The sequence below is a fragment of the Hippopotamus amphibius genome, chromosome 4 (genome assembly GCF_030028045.1).
Source record: "Hippopotamus amphibius kiboko isolate mHipAmp2 chromosome 4, mHipAmp2.hap2, whole genome shotgun sequence".
Taxonomy (NCBI): domain Eukaryota; kingdom Metazoa; phylum Chordata; class Mammalia; order Artiodactyla; family Hippopotamidae; genus Hippopotamus; species Hippopotamus amphibius.
In genome coordinates, this window is record NC_080189.1 from 8,876,649 (window position 1) to 8,899,324 (window position 22,676).

Below are 22,676 nucleotides of genomic sequence, written 5' to 3' on the forward strand. Positions count from 1 at the left end.
CAGGGAGGAGATGCCTCTGTCCTCTTTTGGATGGCCTTGGTCAAATATTTATTAATATGTTAGTCTGGTCTCAATGGGAAGTATGAGCACTTGGTTGCTATTTATTAAACTATTATGGGGCAAATATTCTTGGATTTTTATCCCCATACCTAATATCTATGAATTAATATTAACTATTTAGCATCAATATAACTGTGATTATCTCAGATTATTTTGTTACTCAACTCAAAATCTCAAATTCCCATGAAGTGTGCATATATGACACATTAATGCTTGCAGAAACAGTGACATGAATGTACAAACGGAAAACTTGCAATAATTAAAGCTTCTTCCTTTCCCCTCACATTCCCTCTGTTTAGTACAAAGAAATTTATTATTCAGATACATTGAACTTTATATTCTACTGTCTAAGTACCTACTTTGGCAAGATCTGAAAATCTACATGTTCTTCCATCTTTTTTTTAATCCCATCATAATATCTTGAGGAATATGATTTGAAGACATTTTCACTTCATGGTTTTTCTTTCTTTCTTTTTTTTTTAAAAACACCACGTATTTACCCCTAGATGCATAGTTCCTCCTGGTTAGTACATTAACCATTAAACCTAAGTTAGGCTGTCCCTCTGAATTAATATTCAAATTAAATTTGTGCTGTACCTTCACAGATGATTACCTTTAAATGCTTACTTTTCCCCATGAAAAGAACTGCTTTGCATAATACCTGAGACGCTCTAACTGACTGCATACCTGTGTCGTGGGGACTCTCTCCCAGCAGAGTTAAAGATCCCTTCTGAGTAATGGCACTGACTCTGGAGTCAACGTACAATGAGGAAATGTAGGGAGATGGAGAGGGAGAGGGGTGCAGGATGAGTGCTAAGGCAATTTCACTGAAATGTCAGCACCTGACATCTTTGAAAGAAAATTTCCTATGTAAATATTTGCCTTTGTAGAGCTGCTTGCAAAATGTCCTACTTGCCTCTATAGTGCCTAAACTTTTAATACATATGTATATTTTTGTTTAAAAGCCTTTCTTATGTCTGCTTACTCTATTTTAACAAATATAATTATAGATAATTCATGCTTTTCTAAAGGTCTTTGTTATTCAAGTTAAAATAGCATTTATAAGCACAATATATTTTGTGGTTAAAGCTGATTTTGGAATGAGTCTCTGGAGTGCAATTCTCTGTAGTTTGTGTACCTAATGGGTACATTTGAGGACCAACTGGGAGGTTGGGGCAGAAATAACACTTTACTTCTTAAAGGTGTAAATAATGGAAAGGGTATTATGATGATTTGGATTTTGTACCTTTCTATCTTAAGTAACAATTTCCGAGGAAACCAAAGGACTCTGATGCCGTTTTATCCAAAATTTAAAATAGCCTATGTATAAATACTGCTCTAGCTAAGAAATAACACAGCATGAAAGGATACCATGACCTCAGGGGCCGTATACTGTGAATCCACAATCTAAGTTTATTGGAAAGTTATTTTTCCAGGTTAAACCTCAGTTTTCATCTACACAATGTTTATGACAATATCTCCCCTGTGGTATTGTTCTTAGATTATCACAAATATAACAGGCCTCACACAGTGCCTGCTGCCTATACATAGAGCTGTTCTTCTTCTCTATGGTCAATATATCTTATGAGAAAATTTCACCAAAGTTCAATTTTTAATGATTAGTATAAATTCATCATTATTTTTAAGAAAGATAATTAGTAAAGAAAAATTTTGCATTAAATTATTAATTTATAGTTTATGTCCAGCCTAAACTCTTGCTTGTTCATTGGGCATTACCATTTGTCCAATAATTTTATGAAAACCCTAGGCTCAAGTTTGGGGTAACAGGACCATCAGAGTTCTTTCAGAACATAGTACAAACACTCATGATGTTATCTACTCTCACTGGCTCCCAAACACATGGACCTCTGGATTCCCAGGCTGTTTCCAATGACACTTTGGGACTGAAGAAACTCCTGTTCTTGCAGAACCATAAGGAACGCACATACCGATCTATAAGTTGATATCTTATATTGATCCTAAGCGGTGTCATAGGGAGGCAAGTGTGCATGTTCTTTGATTCCTACTCTCCTCCTTGAAATAGTTCAACCTGGAAACATCCACATCAGAGCCAGAAGACCACTGGGAGCTTCCGGGTCACAGATTTCACTATCCAATCTAATCAATCTTTATTTAATTGCATACTATTTAGTATATTGAGAGCTTTGACAAGAAGTTTATTTCTTTACATATTTGGGTGAATTATCTTTGGAAACATGGAAGTAAATATAATAAAGTTCCTGGTTTTAAAACATTTAAAATATCAAATTACATCATAATCAAGAAATGTAGAGCTCTATACGATGTGACATTTGGAAACATGAGGGTGCTGATTTAAGGGCTGCGGAGCAGCTGGGACGCAGTATGCCTGTTCCTCTGTCATGGGGAAACCAGAAGCACTGGGCTGAAATTGTGGGCCCCATCTGAATCAAACTTACGGTCTATTTCCAGATATTTTAACTCAAAATCCGGTAACTATTCTCAGAGTGAATTCAGTATCTCCACATTTTCAGGTAACTCTAAAGTTAGTTTTATATGATTGAACCCACCACTAGCCTGATGATAAATGCCATGATATTGTTCTTTATTCACAGTCCAGCCAAAATAAATTTCTTTGATTTTTCCTATGAACCAATCTTATAGGGGTGAAAAATCTTACCACATTTGAGGGCTCTAGTTTCTTCCTTCTTGCAAGATCAGTTATGTTGATGCCATTGTAGTTAATGCTTTCCATGCAGCCTTTGAAATTCTTTCTACTGCTGGAACTTGGCTTACCAGAGAAAGGTATGCCTCCAAAGGTTATCTTTGAAAAAAAAGATAAAATGGAAACAATGTATTCGACTTAAAAAAATAAAAAAACATTTACAATAAATTAGACAAAACTATGAATACATCCAAAGTCAGTTATCTTTACCTCAACCAATATATACACAATTTTTTCTGCCTCCAAAGTTTGTTGCATATTAAATTATGTTGTTATCAAAGTATACACTAATTGTCATTAATCCTGAAAATTAGATTATAACTTGAACAAGAAAATAGCAACAACCCCTAGCATTCTGATACCCAGAAGACATTTTATCAATTTTCCTGGGAATGTTTTAAAAGATTCTACACAGCAAACCTCTTTTATTAAGTAATATTAAAAATACATTTTCATGTGTATCATTCAAAGACATACTATCAATAAATGCTTCTAGCCATTATGAAATAACCAGCACTAATATATTAAGTTGATAAAACTTCAGTCAAAAGCAAGGAATATTGTATTCACCCTATTTAGATATTATAGCCTAATGACCCAGAGTAAAAAATTCATTAGACTTATTGTGAATGCAGAAAATAGTTCCAAAAGTCTCACTGCTATATTGACTAGGGACATCTTTGGATTTGGAGGCTATAATTTGAGAAGTACAGGTTAAAAGAGATTATAGGTCTCCTAAGTCCTAAGGAATAAGGTCAATGCCCCTTCTGGTGATTCTCAAGCAATCATTGTCTATAAAAAGAGAGTATATATTTTTCCACATACCTTTGATCAAATTACAGTACTATAATATCAATTTCATATAATACAAAGTTATACTTAATTATGTATTGCCAATAATGACATTTACTGCTAATAGTGAATTAGTAGTGAATGAATATCTACTAATCATAGCTGTGATATTAAGATATACAACCCAGACATTATATTTCTTTTAATTATTATTCAATTAGCAATTTTTCTTACAAAGTTTTAAAAATGAAAGACATATTTCAATGTCAAGACTTCATATTTTATATACAAAGCAGAGATCTTTGGGTTTTAGAAGACACAAAATATGCTTTCTTAGTGTTTTGGCATTTTATTTTCAATTTTTAAAGAAATTTTAAATTTTTAAAATTATTTTTTAACCATTTTTAAATTTTTAATGTACAATGTTGTGTTAATTTCAGGTGTATAGTGAAGTGATTCAGTTATACATATATATATATTCTTTTTTAGATTCTTTTCCATTATAGGTTATTACAAGATATAGAATATAGTTCCCTATGCTATGCAGTAGGTCCTTGTTGTTCATCTATTTTATATATAGTAGTGTGTATATGCAGATTAAATGCTTAACTAGTTTTAGGGAAAAAGCACAAATTAATGATGGTTTATGAGACAATATAAAAAATCAAAACCCTCACTTAAAATTAAATGTATTAATAATAGTTAGCTGTATATATATCATTCACCTTATAGTTTACATATGGGAAAAAAAGAGAAAATCTAAGAATAAATACATAAAAAGAATCAGGAAATTACCAAAGGAATAATAGAGAGTATTCTGAAATAGATTAGGAAAATATTTTCAAGTGGCATTGAACTGAACTTATTAGGTGCTATATACGTGTATTTAATACCAAAGGTAAGAATTACTGATACTTTAATGGAGTGTTGCATTTCCTGTCCACAACTTATTTTATCAGTTCTGCTCTAGTTGATAGTAATAAAATCTTCCACACTTAAATGATATGAGCATCACATTTTGAATAATATTACTAAATACTAGTTAAAAGTATTGTTTTATTCCTTCTCTGTGTGTGTAGTTTCTTTACGTGGGGGATCCCATTTTCCTTTGGGATAATGATTCAATCATTCCTGATAGCCTCTCTGTTTTTGACAACCCTCGGCTCACGTCCTACTTTATTGAAGGTACCCTGGTGAAGCACCAGGCTCAGCTTACCAGATTCCTTACAATTAAGAGATGTAGGTTCAAATCCCAATTCCTAATGTAACTCATCATTTGATATTAGGTGGTCACTACTGCTTTCTTGTTATGTATTCTCATCAATAAAATGAAATGCTTTCTGATATTGTAATCATTCTCATGGTCAAAAAATTGTTGCAGTTGTTAGATTAATAATCAGATATTGCTATGACTCACACGACTGCCTTATGAATGACACAGCCATTCAATGACGACCTTGACTCTAAAAAAGAACTGCACTGACCATTTTGCTAACTACTAAGAGTTTCCAACATGTGGCAAAGACTACTAGATACCTCTGAGTGTCCTTTCTCCCACCTTCTTTAAGAAAAAACATTGCTTTTCAGCTGGGCACACGCTCCCCACCAATATATGGCATTTACCAACCTCTTTGAACAAGTTTTGGGCTCAGGAAATTTAAGTGGAAGGGTTGTGTGTGATTCCAAGAACTATAATTAAAGTGGGGAGGTGGGGCAGGGTCTTCTTCACTCCCTTCCTTTGTACTGTCTGGAATGCAAAATGGAATGTGAGTGACCATCTCGGAGTGATTTGCAGAGGGAAGGAGTAAGGAGCAGGATAAAAGTAGACTGTGGTCCTGATGACTAAGATGCCACCATCTGAGCCCAGGGCCACCTGCCTGCAGGCTCCTTTTATGTGAAAGGAATAAACATGTATCTGTTATATGCAGTCTAATTAACTATAACTGATAAACGTGGTGATTTCTATTACTCCTGTTGCCTCCTCACATAACCCTATGAGCAACTGTGCTATTATATCTACCTTAAAGAAGAGGAATGTGATTTAACCACTGTCACATAACCAGTTAGGGACAAAAAAGGATTCAAACCAAATTATGGCTCCAATTTGAACTCAGCCTACTGATTCTCTCCAAAAATCCCAACCAGTTTCTAAAATCCTAGGCCAGTTCTGCAATGGACAAGGGAGAGGCATTCCTCTACTTTCCAAGCAGAGACGTACAGCAAAGGCAAGGGCATAATATCTGAAGTGGGTGTATCATGGGATTTGGATAAAGAAGGGAGAGAAGCCAGGACAAATACCAGTCTGCTGTCCTGCCCTGTGTTGTCACCGGCTAGAGGAGGAAGAATGAAGTGCCTCTGTATAACCGCTGCACACTTCTCAGGTCACTATGTAGCTAGCAGCCTGACTGCAACTGTGACTGGCTCACTTTGTGGTGTAACAGATTACAGAGAGGTCAGTGAGGTGAACTCTTAAGGCTTCCCCTCCCAAGAAATGCCCACATCGAGTTACGTCAAAGGAGTAAACTTGTCTTCTATTGCTTCTTTCATGATGTCTATCCCTGGGAACGAGGCTAGGTATTATTTAATTAACCCCTGGCAGTGGTGTGGCAGGTCCTGCCAATATTGGATCATGAGAACTGATCTTTATAGTCACTGTTAAAAATTAAATTATGTAAGCTTTAAATTCAATACATTACATTAATATCTACAAAAAATTAATATGTACTCAGAACTTGTCTCTACATTTTACTATTACGTATGCTCCTGAGGTTATTTACATTTATTGTGTCTCTATGATGGAAATACTGAATAATGGTATAGTATAAGAAATATTTTTGGTCTTCGTCCCCAGTTCTTGGCAAAGAGTCCTAAAATTCTTGCCATTTCCTGAGTGATAGGTGTGTCCTTTGTGAGTCATAAAAAGCCCTTTCGTTCAAGGAGATGTATGCAAAAACACTGAGACACGGATTCTACCATAGTCCCTGATTGTCTTTAAACAAATAAGCAAAGAGAATCCCTTTATATTAAGGTACACATGTTGAGATATAAAGGTAGGCCCAACCATTTTCATTGTCGCAGATTTGCTGATAACGGTAGTATCTGAGGAAAGTAATCAGGCAACAGCTCTGCAAAGAGAAATAAGTTGAGTCTCTCCTGATTCTTTCTTAGTAAATTTAAATTTCTTCCTCTAACAAATGTGTCTCAGGTATTTTAGTCTACAGGTGAGGTTCTCAAACACGATATTCCATCTAGAGGGGCTTCAGGGTGTTGATGAAAGTGCTGACCCTATAGAAAGCGTTGTGTGTGAATGAATATTCATAGATTTCCTCACAAACTCAATAGGGTCCATGACCCCACATTTTTAATTCTGGTTTTTTGAAGACTGGAATTGTGTTTGCCCATTGCTAATGTTCCAGGATTTCTCACCTCTTCTATGGTACTTCAACGTTTATCAATGGGGAATGAATAATTCATCTTTAAATTCTCTCATACAGTAGAGTAAGTCACATAAGCCAAGATTCATACCAATTTTGAGAGGATAGAAATTTGAGGGATTTTCACATTCTTTCCCTTTCAACAATCATTTCTACTTTAAAGAGATGTTTTTGGAGGGGTAACTATTTCCTGATAACCTTAGATTTATTTGAATGTTAACAAAGTTTCTAAATCAAAGTTTATACAGCATATTCCATTCTACATTTCTATTTAGAAATATATGTAATGTATTCATATTACAGAAAATTTAGAAACTATTTTAACATATAAAGAAAATAGAAAAAAAAGTTAAATCCTGACTTTTTCACTTACTATTTTATGGTAAGCGCATTCTACACTCTAAAAGATTTATGTATGGATATCAATAACACACATATATGTATATGCATATATCTGCAATTTTGAAACTGGGGGCCAAGGCACATGGAGATGGCCCAGCAAACTCAAAGGGGTGCCCCGGTGATGAACATCTTCTTACAGAACTTTTATCCCTGTTTATGATTAACAATTTTGATGGACATTTTAAGGTTGAACTGCTCTCCAAATAATTAAAAAATTTGATATGCCTACCAGTATATTATGAAAATATATATTTTTTACTCCACCAATGTGATCATTGATTATTTTTTAACCTTTAATCATTTGGAAGGTTAAAAAAATCCTTTTATTTATGGACAATCTGTTTAAAATATACTATATTTTTATTTCTTTTATGACAATTATATCTGAGAAAATAGAAGTTGTCAAAAGCACTATCTAAAGACATGAATTTATTAATGACGACATAAATCAGAACTCAGATTTCTTATTCAATATTTTATAATTATAGACAATCCTATGCATATAATATACTGTACATCAACAAGAACAAGCAATTTATGTTATAATTAACTACGAATGAAAAGATTACAATTTAAATTTATTCTGGTTTTGTTAAAAGGCCCTGATAACATGATAAATGATCTTTCTCTTCAAATACATGTTACTTTGGTACCAAGTTTTTAAAAATGTTTTAAGGACTCATTATTAATAATTTAGAAATAAATAAAATGACATTAATGAATTAGGTTGTAAAGTTGTAAGTTAAGTTTTCTTTGGAGGATAAAATGAAAATGGTGCACACAACTATATGATTAACAATAACACAAGACAGTAGGGAACTGAGGCAGCCATGTGATGTGTCACAACTTCTACATCCTAAAGTTTACCTCATAGTCCAAATCCAGGTAGTCGAACTCCCCATTGGTGCGGAAGTGCTGCGTGCTTCTGTCCAGGGTGAGGTTGATACTCCGGCCCTGACGCTCAATGACCACAGAGTGCCAGTGGTGGTCGTCCAGCAGACTCCCTGTCATCACGGACGTGTGGCCATATATGGGGCCAAGCTGGTTGCTTCCTGAGTCATGTGAGTGGAAAAGAAACAAGGCAAAGACATTAGGACTCTCTGTTGAGGCAGACCTTTCATCTACAATACCATGGGTGAACGTCTCACTAAGGCTCTGTCTACTGAAGTTAACATGGGGAAACCAGCATGTAACTATACTTAAAAACTGTTGTATGTTCAAACTACATAAAAGCTACTAAAGATGGAAAAAAAGTTCTGTTCCCGTAAAAAAACATGAGCTTTTTTTTTTTTTTTTTCCAATTACTATGTCATGAATTCTGCTAAATTTGGTAGATTCCTTATTAAGTCAGGGCCCCATAAGGCTCTAGAGACAGAGTGCCTGGATTCTGATGCTGGTTCCACCATTGGCTTGCTCCATGATCCTGGCCAAGCTGATAGTTCTCTGGGCCTCTCTTTCCTCACATGGAAAGGAAAAATAATGTACCTGCTTTTTATAAGGTTGCTGTGAGGATTAAATTAATTAGTACAAGCAAAGAACTTACATACTTCCTGGCATATAGTGAACATTCATTAAATGTTACCTGTTAATTTTTTATTACTGCTGTTGCTATTATTTTTGGTCAAGAAAACACAGCATGACAATTTTCAGTTTTCTTTTTTCTGATTCCAAAAGCCATAATCTTAAGCAGAATGTAATAGTTAATATCATGGAAAGTGTACTCAAGTTATACTTTAAAATAAAAAACTGCAAAATTATATATGTAGCATTAATCCAGTTCTGAAATAAGATCTCCATAGCAACAAGACTACAAATAAGACTGGAAGGTTGTGAGAATCTGAAATGTTTACTAAGGTCATCTCTGAATGCTGTTTACATATTTTATACCATTTTCTATTTTGTGTAATCAAGCCTTGCTTTTGATGGTCAGGCAAAACTAAATGCTATAAAAATACTGGTTCAGAATAAATAGCATAATAGAAATAAGAGAAACACACAATTGCCTGAAGAATTTTATTATCTCCTTTTTTTCACATTTAGGATGCTAATAGGCCTATATCTGACCCTTTCTATAGATTTCCTAGATGAAATTTTCTTTCCTTCTGGTGATGAAATCAAATGTTGCCCTGTCATTGTGATTATGATTGTGTACGTACTTGGGCGGTGGGAGCGGGAGAAAAAAAAGAAAGAATAAATTTAAGTGAAAAACTACATTCAGTTTCATTACGTTAAATATTTAGACTAGAAGACCAAGCAGCAGCTAGATGTGCTTGATATTTAGGTGACAGCATTAAAGAGTGACAGTAGATATTTGAGTGGATGTGTTTTCATGGCTGTCAAATTCCAGTCAATAAAACTCTATGTAAACTGCTTTCCAATGACATGGTAATGATCTATTTTGTGAGGCGGTACGATCAGTTCTTATTTTAGAACAGTAATGTCATGCTCTTATAAGGCCTGGTGGCTTTTAAAGGCTGCTCTGTATGTTTCACTTTTTTCAAAAAAAAGGAGAAAGGTTTGAAAAAATAAACTTCTTTGGGTATGATCCAATTGCTCTGAGTGTGTGTATGTGTGCGTGTGTGTGTGTGAGCATGCATGTCTTTAAAAAGCACTTATGTTTGATTTTCTGGTTTCTCTTCCCCCACCCTTCCTTCTTATCTTCTACTGAACCTTTTTTAAAAAAATTATTTAACCCCCCCCCAAAAAAAATTATTTAGGGCTATATTTCTCACAGGTAATGCATGAACACATGCTTAATATTACAAGTCGAGAATATTATAAAGAATTAATATGTAAAACATTAATCGCTCATTTCCACCACTAAACATAGCGAGGTCTATTTCCTTCCAGACATTTTTCATTTACATACATTTAATTATATAAATATATAATTATATAATACATATAATTCACATACATATTATGAAAATATTGGTATATTATTTATAGCTTTCCTAAACTTTTTATATAAGGCTGTATAGTATTCCCCAAATAATTCACAGACATTTTAAACACATACCAACCTACTTCTATATGTTAAACTTTTTTTCTTTCAATTTTTGTTATTGTAACTAATATTGCAAAGTACGTCTTTGGGCCTAAAGCCTAGAGTTATTTCTTGTTATCTCTTTATGATTATTGGACCAAAACATAAAGACAATTTAAAACAACTGAAGCTATATTATCAAATTGTTTTCTTGAAATATTTTCAGGAACAGTACAAAGAATCCCTTTTGTCTCATAACTCACCAATACAGATACTATCATTTTTTAAATTTATTTACTTACTTGAAAAAATTGGAATCTTGCTGTTTTATTATATGTTTCTTTTATAGATAGTTTGATTGAGCATTTGGTGTTTATAGAATATTTATAATTTTTCTTCTATGAGTTTTCCTTATATTATTTGGCAGTATTTTCTCCTAAAGTCTTAGTATTATTATAGAGTAGAATGAACTTTTATTCATGAATGACATTAAACTTCTATATTTGACATTTGCATTTTCCCAGGTTTTGGCATGCATTTTCATTTTATGATTTTTTAACATAAAAATTTAAATATTTTGTGTAATTATATAATCAGCTTTTTTGGATAATTTCCTTTTTTTTTTGTTACAGAAACTATTATTTCTATCAGATAAGATTTTGAATGTGAAAAGTTTTATAATAAAAGATAAATCTTTGTAGACACTATATCAAGTATTACCAAGTAAAAGAACTAACTGGAGTTGTATTTTTTAGCATAATTCTGATTTTCAAAGTAATAAAAGTTAACATAAGGGACACAAGCCATATTTAAAAATATTGGAACAATCATATTGATAAGGAAAGCAAATAGGCAGGATCTCCTTTTGTGTTCTAATTTTTAGTTGTATAGCTTTCCATTGGGATGTGTTTAACGTGAATTTTAGTTATTGATATATTTAGATTACAAAATCTTTATAGAATTCTAAAATCACTACAACATGAAAAATATGGAATATCTGATACCCTTCAAACAACTTTGCATAAATCTTGAAATTTTTAGACAAGCAAAGGATAAATGTACGGTTGATTTGCATGAATTGTAACTTTGAATGTCAGTATCTGTGTTGTGCATCTTCCTTTTAGCTTTAAGTACATCTTAGCTACATTATCAACATGCAAACATGTGTTAGGATTCTCCACTTAAAAACAACAACAAAAGATCAAAACAAAACAATAACTCCTTCTTTGGGTTTCATCTCGTTCTCCAGTCAACATATCATTTCTCTGATTCCTTCATTTCTAGTTGATTATATCTAAAATGTTCATTTCCACACCTTTCATCCTTTTTAACCGATGACAATGAAACTACTGTCCTTTCTATTCCACTGAGAGTAAGCCAGCAGTACCCACTATGTTGGCAAACAGTGACCTCACTTTTCTGTCTTCTTCTTAAGTGACATTTTAGGTGAATTCGACACAATAGACCCTAGTAGACTGCCTCCTGTCCTTCCCTGGTCTCCGTGATGCTACGTACTCATATTTCCTCCTATTCACTGTCAACTTCTCCTTAGTCTCCATGTAGCACCTCCGTCTGTCACTCATACATGCAACTTCCTAACTGAAATTTCAATTTTGATGCCTAATAAGCAGCTAAAATGCACTATGTCCAAACAGATCACTAGACTTCCTCTGTTAGAAGAAACTCTGTATAGAAAATAAAGCTTTCTGTATTTCTGAAAATGCTGTTAATGTCCAATTGGAGCTCCAGTCATACCCTAGGAATTATCCCTTATATATTCTCTTTCTTTCTTACTCCATATCCAATTGATTACAAACGATACTGAATCTACCACCAGAATTATTTCCCAAGTGGATCTGTTTCTCTCCATCTCCACTGATAGCCACCTTCTGCAAGCCAGTGCTCTCACTTATATACCAGGCAGAAGTCCACCTTTGACTCTCATGTTGATGCATTTTTTTCTTACATAAGTCTCAGTACATTTTTAAAAATAAGATGCTGCTGCTGTATAGTTTAAAGCCTACCAATAGCTTCTCATTCTTAAAATAATATCTAAACCTTTTACCATGTCCTGCAGGATACTATGGGATTTGAACAATCCCCAACTTTTGGATTTCATTTTCTATCCTACTTATTCACTACAAATATCCACACTAGCCTCTTCCTGTTCCTTGAGCATGCTGGATCTTTGTCTTTCGTGGTTTCTTCCTCTCAACTGCTATTCTTCCATGTGTTTTCAGGGCTAGTTTTTGTCATCACTCAAATCTCAGCATGAACATCTTCTCAGAGAGGAGTTTCCTCACTATATATTCTTTTTTTTTTTTTAAACTACCTTTATTTTTTATTTCTTTTTCAGTTACATACTTTTAAACAGGGATGTGTTTCATTATTCAGACATTCAGGCAACGTTGACTTCATTAGTGTTGACAGAAAAGATGCATAAAAATGCAAAAATATTGTTGGCTTAATCTGAACATACCTGCATTACCTATTATTGACCAGTTTGTGTCGCCAAAAGACTTATTCCTTGGCATTAAAATGGAGCGCTTAAAAATATTGCTAAAAAGCAAATGTCTACACAATGGTCTTTGCAGCAAATAAGGGTATTTATAGTTTTAAAATATTTTAAGTCCATAATTGGATTAATATACACATCTTCTTATGTATAAGGAGTTCAGATCATATAAACACTGTACAGTCCAAAAACCCTACTGAGAATAAAACTAAACAGGCTTATGATAAGAAATACAGATATTGCATGTATTTACAAATATCATAGACACACAAATTTGGTCAAATACTGTAAAGAAAGAAGTGGTTTCATATTATAATGGCCACAACATCCATCTACCTTGCTCAAAGCAAACAAAAATATTATTCTAATGTTGACCCCTCTTGCCTATGCAGTATCCTTTATCATATTAACCTGTTTAATTGATTTCTTACTACTTAACAGTATTTGAAGTAACTTTGATTTAATTTTTTTAAAAATCATAGTCATCGATAATATAGTGTCCAACTCATCCACTGTGTCATAAAGTTCATGAATTCAAAGAACTCCATTTTCTCAGCCCTGTATCCCAGATGCTAGCATAGCACCTGCAGAGCACAGGTGTTTAATACATATTCTTGAATAAGTATATCGATATACATATTAGCCATTATGAATTAAAATTGGATTGATGACAAAATGTGAACTCTTTTTATAATTTACATTTTAAGGATTAAAGACCATAAACATTTAACTAATGAGAATACTAAAAAATAGAAAGAGTGGTGCCAACAGTCAGAACATACCTAAGTTTAAACTGAAGACCAGCTTGGCTTTTTTCAGTTCCAAAGTAATATAATCCCCTTGCTGTCCTTCCCCATGCAAAATTACCCCTTCACTTTCGGAGGTTTTAAATTTCAAAGCAATGACATCTTTCAGTGTTTTCATCTTCTTATTTCTGAATCTATATGGTAACACAACATGGCCATCAAAGTTGATAACATCAGCCCCTAAAAGAAGAAATAAATAACATTTTAGTTTAGTTAGTGTATGTTGTCATCCAGTGTGAAGTATATCTTCTTCCAATGGCTGTCTGCACAGAATAAATGTGAAAAGTGTTTTTTCCTGAAAACTCTTTAGTCCTAGGTTCTTGTTCTACTTCTTATTTTGATTTATTGTGTGTCCTGAAGTGGATTTTATGGGAAGTACTCATAAAGAATGATCATAGAAACCTTCATCCATATAAAACCTTACTTCAATTGTAATACTAATAACATAAATTCCATCAATGACTTATATTCTTCAAACTTTTAACTTAGAAGTTTGGCGTTTACTTGAAAAAAGTAAAATTTTTAATCCCTGAGATATTATGAGATTTTAATATTTTCCTTCTTAAATTAGGCTAAGTGTTCATGATTTTAAATATATATATTGCTCACAAATTTTCTTTTCTGTGACATAACAATGAAGGATCTTGGAATGCAGGGTTTGTGGTATACTCATTTTTGTAACGGTTTTTATATTCTACTACAGTTTCAGTTAACTCTACGGTAGTGCCTAGAGTTTACAGTGACTTTAAGAAGCTTCTTACCATTTGCTCCTAGGACTCGTGTGTCTCCAATTCCTTGTTAGCCCCTTGCCTTTGGAATGTGGAATTGGGCTGCCCATGTTTTCAATGACATTAAACAAAGATAGCCTCATCCTTATATAATTAGAAGAACAAATATCTAGCCTATATTATGATAGTAGTAGCTCTAATTTGATTTTTAGGGAATTTCATTGAAAACATGAACTTATATAAACTTTTTAGAAGTATGAATAATTTTCTCACCACCCTCAGAAACAGGGGATGGAGGGCAACAGTTTAATAACTGCTACTTATTCACACCAGAAATAGAAAATGAGATGATCTTATTTATGACGTACTGTCGGTTAGTAGGTTGCCAGCCCATGGAATGGGTCAGCAATGAATTGTAATCATCCAGATCAAACTTTATGTACAAATAGCAGCTTAGTTCCCATAATCAGACCTTTATCAGTGAAAATACTTTTAGCTTTTAATATTAAATTGTAGAAAACCTAGTCAAATTGGATAGCTCTAATTATCTTAGAATTATAAGCCAGGGTGAAGCCTGCCTCTCAGTTTGGGGTAAGGTCTTGCCAAAGAATCCACAGGGAGACACTGGAGAAAAATAATAGCAAGTTTAAAGAAATACCTTATCATCACATGTCCTAGTTCTCTGGCACTTGTTTACTTCCATCAGCATGGGGAATACTTTGGATCCCGGTAATAGTAACAATAGCATGCTACATCATGGCAGCCTAGGTGGAGCCATAGGTGTATTCACTCTGTGTAGTACTTGCCAGTACAACTAAGTTTAATTATATTTAATTAAAATATATAATCTTAACTTTGCTCATAACTAATTCTATAAAGTGAATTGACATGAATACAGTTATTTTAAATATTGCTTAAATTTATCTCTAACTTTCCCTTCAAATCATCAATAGGTTTTGAATATTTAAAAAAAATTCTATTAGCGCAGTTATATTTTAAAAATGAGAGTTCAAAGAATTGTTGCACTCTAAAAAGTTCACAAAGGAAAACATAACTTCAAATTTTGTTTTAATTCTTGTAGTCTGTTTACTATAAGACTTTATACAATCATAAAAAGACTTTCTTAATCAACAGAATTCTGTTCTGAGACTGTGAGTCACAGAGGTTTATTTTACTCTGGAGTGAAAAAAGCAGCCATTAAATTCTGGCTTCTGCTAACACTGCAAAGCCAATTAGATTTTAGCTTAATCATCTATACTGTAACAGCTGAATTCCAATTGCAATATCTTTATCATTTGTGATGAGAGATAAAACAGAGAAAAAGTGGAATCTGATTATCAGATCCCAGGTTGAATTTATAATCCAGCAGTTGGGTAGAAATTACTTTTTGTCTTGAAAAGTGCATAAAAAAAGTCAGGAGGGAGTAAATTCTGAATTCCAGAAAGTAATTTTGCAGTCAATTTCATATCAGTGACAGTTGAATTACAGACACATCATTATTTTACACACCTTCAATATATATTAATTGACAAAAAATATTCCCCATTCATCTCTTAAGAAGTAAATTTTCCTGGAGCTTAGACAGAGGAAAGAATTCACCCCCTCCACTATGTCTTCTACTAACTCAAAATCTACATTCAGTTCCAGGTACAGAATAGTGACTTATGCAAATGTTGATGCCTTTCTTCCTTACTTTTAGGGCCATGAAAAAAGTGACAGGAAGGACGGGCATGGTTTACTTCTTCAGACAGTGCTAGGATATTAACAAAACCCTGAAGAAATGTTATTCATGAGGATCAAGCCACATCTTACAAATGGTACGTGGTCGGTAGTCAGTTGAGAGACTGATAAAAATGCTCTGTGAGCCAGATCTCTCACATCACGACACCCAAGTTGTCCTTCCAGGAATGGGTTAAAAGCTTGGCACAATATTAGCATGTGGATGTGGACTCAGAGTTGGCTCTGAAATTACAAAATTCCTAGAAATAATCTATGATATATAATTTATACATAAACACACACCATACGCTTTTAAGAGAGTCTGGGATATTGTAAAATCCATCAGAGTTTAGTTCTATTTCCTACAAAATACATTACAATTTCATTTGACATCTAATAATATGTTGTGCTTATTTTGGGGCAAGCCACATTTTTCCCCCTATTACCCTGATTGCTTTTCACTCCCTAGAATAAAGTTTTCTATGCGATGATTAAATATGTGTGGTTCAACTGTTTAAGCAATCTGAACAACAATACGGCTAGTCAAAAAGTGAATGCAAAATCATAGTGCTTCCATGATTGTTTCTAACAATAACTCGGAGAGCTGGTAATGTGCCCAATTCATCACATCGTCATGGTAGAGAAGGCTTTTTAAAAAAAAAAAAATTTCATTGTTACTTAGCCTTTACTTTCTCAATTTGGAGATACATGAGATATTTTGGAAAAGTGTTTATCATCTAAAGATTTTGTGATTTTAAAAAATACCTTTGCTAATTTTTACTACAAATGTGATATGATTATTATTAAAAAATTAAACAATGCAGAAATATATAGAAGGTGAATCCCCAAAACAAGAGATTACCGGTGTTAATGGGTAACCAGTGTTAATAGTGTCTTTCTAGATTTTATCCATCTATTTCTCTACCTAATATATAGAATAATCTATAATTGTTACATATGTGTGTGTGTATTTAGAGAGAGAGAGGAAGGGAAAGAAAAAGGAGAATTCACTTCATTTAATTACGGTTCAAAACATATAATAATAGCTTGAGCTTGGGACAATATATTTATAATGTGGGGAAACTAGGTTTTAGCAAATTAGTAGGTTTTCTTGACCTTCATGCAGTAAGGCACTTACATAAAGTAAGAATGTATATAATTTGAAATGTAATTTATCCTATTTATTTGAAAAAATTAAAAATGTGTTTGGGTATAGCACCACAAAGTAAACAAGTAACTACTTAGGAATTACTTTTGATTTCTATTTTCTCATAATTGTTTCATTTTCTTATAGAAAATTGAGAATAGGAAGGTTTAAAGAAGAAAATCAAAAAGACATAATTCTATTCTCATGATATAATCACTGGTAACTTACATTTCTGATTATTTTAATTTGTATATATGTAACGTATATGTATGTACATAGACACACAGAAGGATCACACTCTATGTAGTTTTGTTACTGAACACTATGGGTTTTTTTTTCATCTCATACATTGTTTTTTCCAAAACAGGATTTTAACTAGCTAAAAATACACCATCATTTGGACGCCCAACTTCTTCAAGAAGAATCTGTTTTGTAATTTTCTTTTTAATAAACTTTTTTATTTTGGAATAATTCTTGATTTAGAGAAAAGTTGCAAAGATAGAATAGTGAGTTCCCACACACCCTCCACCTAGCCTTCTCTAATGTTAACGTTTTACATAACTGGGTACATGTGTCAAATCTAAGACATAACTTAGGTATAACGCTATTCACTGAAATAGACACCACACTTGGATTTCACCAGTTTTCACGAATGTTTTTGTTTGTTTGCTTTTCCTATTCCAGGATCCAGCACAGGATCTCACATTGCATTTCAACATCACATTTCCTTAGTTTCCTCCAACTCCTCTAATCTGTGATGTTTCCACAGCCTTTCTTTGTCTTTCACAACTTTGACCGGTCAGGTATTCTGCAAAATCCTTCTCAGCCTGGCTTGGTCTGAAGTTTTCTTAGGACTAGACTGCCATTGCTTGGGAAGAATGTCACAGAGTTGGCGTGTCCTCAGCATTTCCTATCAGGGGAGGCACGATTTCAACACGACTTTCCACTTGTGATACTGGTCAAGGTGATGTCTGCTGAGTTTCTTTATTATAAGGTTACTATTTTTCCCTTTTCATACTTTATTCTGTGGAAGTGAATCACCAAGTCCAGCCTATGTTTAAGGTAAGGGGAATTAAGTTCCACCTCCTGGAGGGGGGAGTATCTACATAAATTATTTAGAATTCTTCTGTAAGGAATATTTCTTCTATTTATTCATTCATTCAATCATTTATTTATATAATTATGGGATTGTGCATGTTTATTTATTCTTTGAATTTAATTCAATACATATCATTATACAAATTGTCCCAGCTTTAGGCATTGCGAGCTCTTTCAGGTTGGCTCCTGTGTCTCTTTGACAGGTGTAGCCCCTGCTGCCTCCTCTTCCCACTCCCCCTTCTCCCTCCTCCCCCTCCTCAACTCTCCCTCTCCTCTTCCTGGTCCTCCTTATCCTCTTGCTTTCTCCTCTTTCTCTTCTCTGTCACTATATGATGCCTTAAGCCTATCTTGCATTTTCCTACCCCAGTCTTAGAATCAGCCATTTTTCTAAAGTACCCCCATTTCTTTTATTGTAGAATGGCACGGAGAAGCTTACAGGTATTTTCTTTTTTCACTTGGTACACAATACATTTTCTACAAATAAATATCATTATCATCTATATGATCTATTCTTCCACAAAAGAAAGAAATTATTCAGAGAAAGAGGACAAAAACTTACAACATGCTTCCTAGTTACCTATTTCATAAGGATTTGCAATGATTTTGAAGCTTTTTTCATGTTAATCAAATGTTTTTGCATAAACAGTGACTTTTAAAAGCAGTAATAATAATTGCTAATATGTGTTTAGTGATTACTGATTACTTAAATAAATTGAGGTGATTATTAATATTTATCTAAGTGGTAATGCATAGGGCCTAATATTTTAAGATAGTTTGTCTTATTTTCATGAAATTAATGTACTCACTGTAAAAAATTTATGTCATGTAAGAAAGCAAAAAAATAAGTCAATTTAAATTAGTTTAAATTACAGTCACACCACATAGATAGCAAAATACTTTTGGTACATCTAAGTTATCTGTGGTTTTCTACAAATCCAAACATTTCTATTGATATGATGAGCATTCTTGTAGTGAGATTCTTAAGCATGAGAACAATTATTTTCTTACTTTAAATTTCTAAAGTGTTTAATTAAAGCACTTTACTGAAAAGAGATGTATGTTAATGAGTTAGCATGAAATCTAACATTATGTACGTTATGTAAATAAATTCCCAAGTCAGTTTCAAGAGTTTGAAATATATCTCTGAAACTAAAGTTGAAAAATACTACAAGGTATAATTTGCTTAGTTTTGCAAATTTTACGTAGACGAAAATCTATGTATTCTTCCTCTTTTTTTAAAGTTAGATGTCAATATTCTAGATGTGTTGACCTTTCTTTACAAAATAGCATGCCTGCCATCTTCACCTCTACCTATTCATTCACAGCTCTTCTTCTTAACAGCATTTATTTCTACGTAACATATTGATGGGCTTATGAATATACAGTGTGTCTCCACCCCCAAGAATGTATGCATCAGAGACTTTGTTTTGCTCCATCCTGAAGCTCAGTACTTACAACAGTGCCTCAGTCAATATTCATTCAGTATTTATTGAATGACTGCATGTTGTCGTGCACATTCAAAGCACTGGATTAAAGTATAACAAACATTATTATTTTAAACTTTTTCTTTAAAAACTTGAATCACTAGATTGGAAGAAATTTCAAGAATCACTCTGATCCACTTTCGTGCCACAGCTACTAATATATCCAAGGTTTCAATTGTTAGAAAAATAGAATGGTAATTTCATGTTACTTTTTTTCTGGTGCTGGGGAAAAATTCATGCCATTATTATTAATTGACTTGGCGTTATTTAATTGACAGACATTAACTATGGTGGAACTGAGTCCATTTCATCTTATCTGCAGACTTTCTATCTGATTAATCTCCTTCTTCTAATCCACTGCCCTTTTCTTTCAATATATCTGTAGTTTAAATGTAAATAAGTAGTTAAAATAGATCCCAAAATGTCAATAACAGCTAATTTAGAGTCATAGCAGCAAATGAGCCTTCGTCAAATCCTTTGAAAAATAATCTAGAGATAGACGTTAAAAAAATCACTTCTACTTTGGGAAAAATAAAACAAAATAGAAACTGTAAAGCCTCTTTCATAACGGTCATCATCTCACATTTTGTGCAATATTTCTCCTTAAAAACGTGTTGCTTTGCCCATAAGAGCTTGATAACTCATAGTAGAACAATAACAATCACATCAGAGGCGTCTGATTTCATTTATCCACAGCATTTGGACTCCAGGATCCAGTTGCCTGAAAGACTGATTCACGTGGACCTTCCACAGGCATATCTAACTCTTTGTCCAACACATACTTCTTTCTCCGGGCCCCACTGCACCTGTTCTTATATTCATTATCCAGTTACTTAAGACAGAGCTCTGGGCCTTTCCTTAGCTCCTCCCTTTCTCGTGCACCTACATTCTGTCAGTTCCAAGTCCAGTGGAATTTAGCAGGTCTGTATTTTTCAAACTCACAGCTGACTTTTTTTTTTTAATAAATTTATTTATCAGCTGTGTTGGGTCTTTGTTGCTGCACACAGGATTTCTCTAGTTGTGGCGAGTGGGGGCTACTCTTCATTGTGGTGTGCAGGCTCCTCGTTATGGCGGCTTCTCTTGTTGCGGAGCACAGGCTCTAGGCTTGTGGGCTTCAGTTGTGGCACATGGGCTCAATAGTGGTTCACGGGCTCTAGAGCACAGGCTCAGTAGTTGTGGCACACGGGCTTAGTTGCTCCACAGCATGTGGGATCTTCCTGGAGCAGGGATTGAACTCGTGTCCCCAGCATTGGCAGGTGGATTCTTAACCACTGCGCCATCTAGGAAGTCCCACACAGGTGACTTTTTATATGTACCGCCACCAGGCTCCCATCACCTCACACCCTGTCTACTGCATTAACAGTTTTATTTCCCTTAAATCTATCCTCCACACAGAAGCTAGAAAGATCTTTTTTTGAGATAAACTCTTTTACTGGAAAACTCTGCAGTGTGGCCTGCAAGACCCTCAATGATAGGGGATGTCTTCCTGACACCCTCACATTTTAGCACCATCTTTCTCCTTACATGCTAATGATGGTAAACCAACTGAATGCCTTGCTAATTTCATCTAGTGCCTTTCCTCATGCTAAGCTCACTTCCTCCAATGAACAGCTATTTTTGAAAAATCTAGTTTACGTGTAGGCATCCTCCAAGCTTCAGATAAACTTCACCTACTAGAAAAATTTCCTTGTGTGAAGCAGCCCTCACCTATTGCCCCACAGCACCCCTCCATATTTGTATCACTTCTCATCTTATATTGAAATCTCTCTTTATGGGTATCATTTCCTCTGTAGACTTTAAACTTTCCTAGGGTACAGGCTCTGGATTGTTCCACTTTGTACTTCTCACAAAATAAACATTTCTTAAACTAATTTAAACATAATTGATATTTGAGGTGCATGCACCCCAATGCTCATTGCCACACTATTTACAATAGCCAAATCATAGAAACAACCTAAATGTCCATCGACAGATGAATAGATAGAGAAGATGTGGTACGTATATACAATGGAATACTACTCAGCCATAAAAAAGAATGAAATGATGCCATTTGCAGCAACATGGATGGACTTAAGAGATTATCCTACAAAGTAAAGTAAGCCAGAGAAAGGCAAATATCATATGATATCACTTACATGTGGAATCTAAAAAAAGATACAAACGAACTTATTTACAAAACAGCAACAGACTCACAGATGGAAAACAAACTCATGGTTACCAGTGGAGAAAGACGGGGCAGGGATTAACATATACACACTACTATATATAAAAAATAGATAACCAACTATAACCAACTGTATAGCACAGGGAACTCTACTCAATATTTTAAAAAACCTGTAAGGGAATATATATATATATATATATATATATATATATATATTCATATATCTGAATCACTGTACTCTACACATGAAACTAACATGATATTCTAAATCTACTATACTTCAGTAAAAAAAATAAAAAATAAAACCCATAATCGGTATTTTAAGACAACATGGCAAAGGGGGAGTTCCTTCATTCTCAGTTTCCTTCAAAACCATACCTGGTGCAAGCAGTTTTCTCTCCCAGAGAACAGACTTACACATGACATGCATTTATATAAATATTACAACTGTGTGTTTCTGATGTGAATAGTTTAAAAACTTGAAATGCTTTCATTATACTTACACAGAAGTTATTTTTTAATAAGTCAAAAATGAAAACATTTAACTCTAGTAAGAGTTTAAATACAAAATATATCTTTTCCTTTCAAGTGCATTTAAGGGAAACAGTCATTCACACACAAACATTCACATACACAC

At 33.8% G+C, this 22,676-nt stretch overlaps 1 protein-coding gene across 1 annotated transcript in view; it reads right to left on the reverse strand.

Annotated features, from left to right (window-relative positions):
* The window catches only part of CNTNAP2 (contactin associated protein 2), a 2,049,865-nt gene that overhangs the window by 1,144,423 nt on the left and 882,766 nt on the right, over nt 1-22,676 (reverse strand). Inside the window, exons 5-7 of the mRNA XM_057731238.1 lie at nt 13,676-13,879; nt 8,260-8,444; nt 2,720-2,863 (exon numbers count right to left, since the gene is read on the reverse strand). Coding sequence (XP_057587221.1) covers nt 2,720-2,863; nt 8,260-8,444; nt 13,676-13,879 — 533 coding nt within the window. The remainder of the gene's footprint in view (nt 1-2,719; nt 2,864-8,259; nt 8,445-13,675; nt 13,880-22,676) is intronic.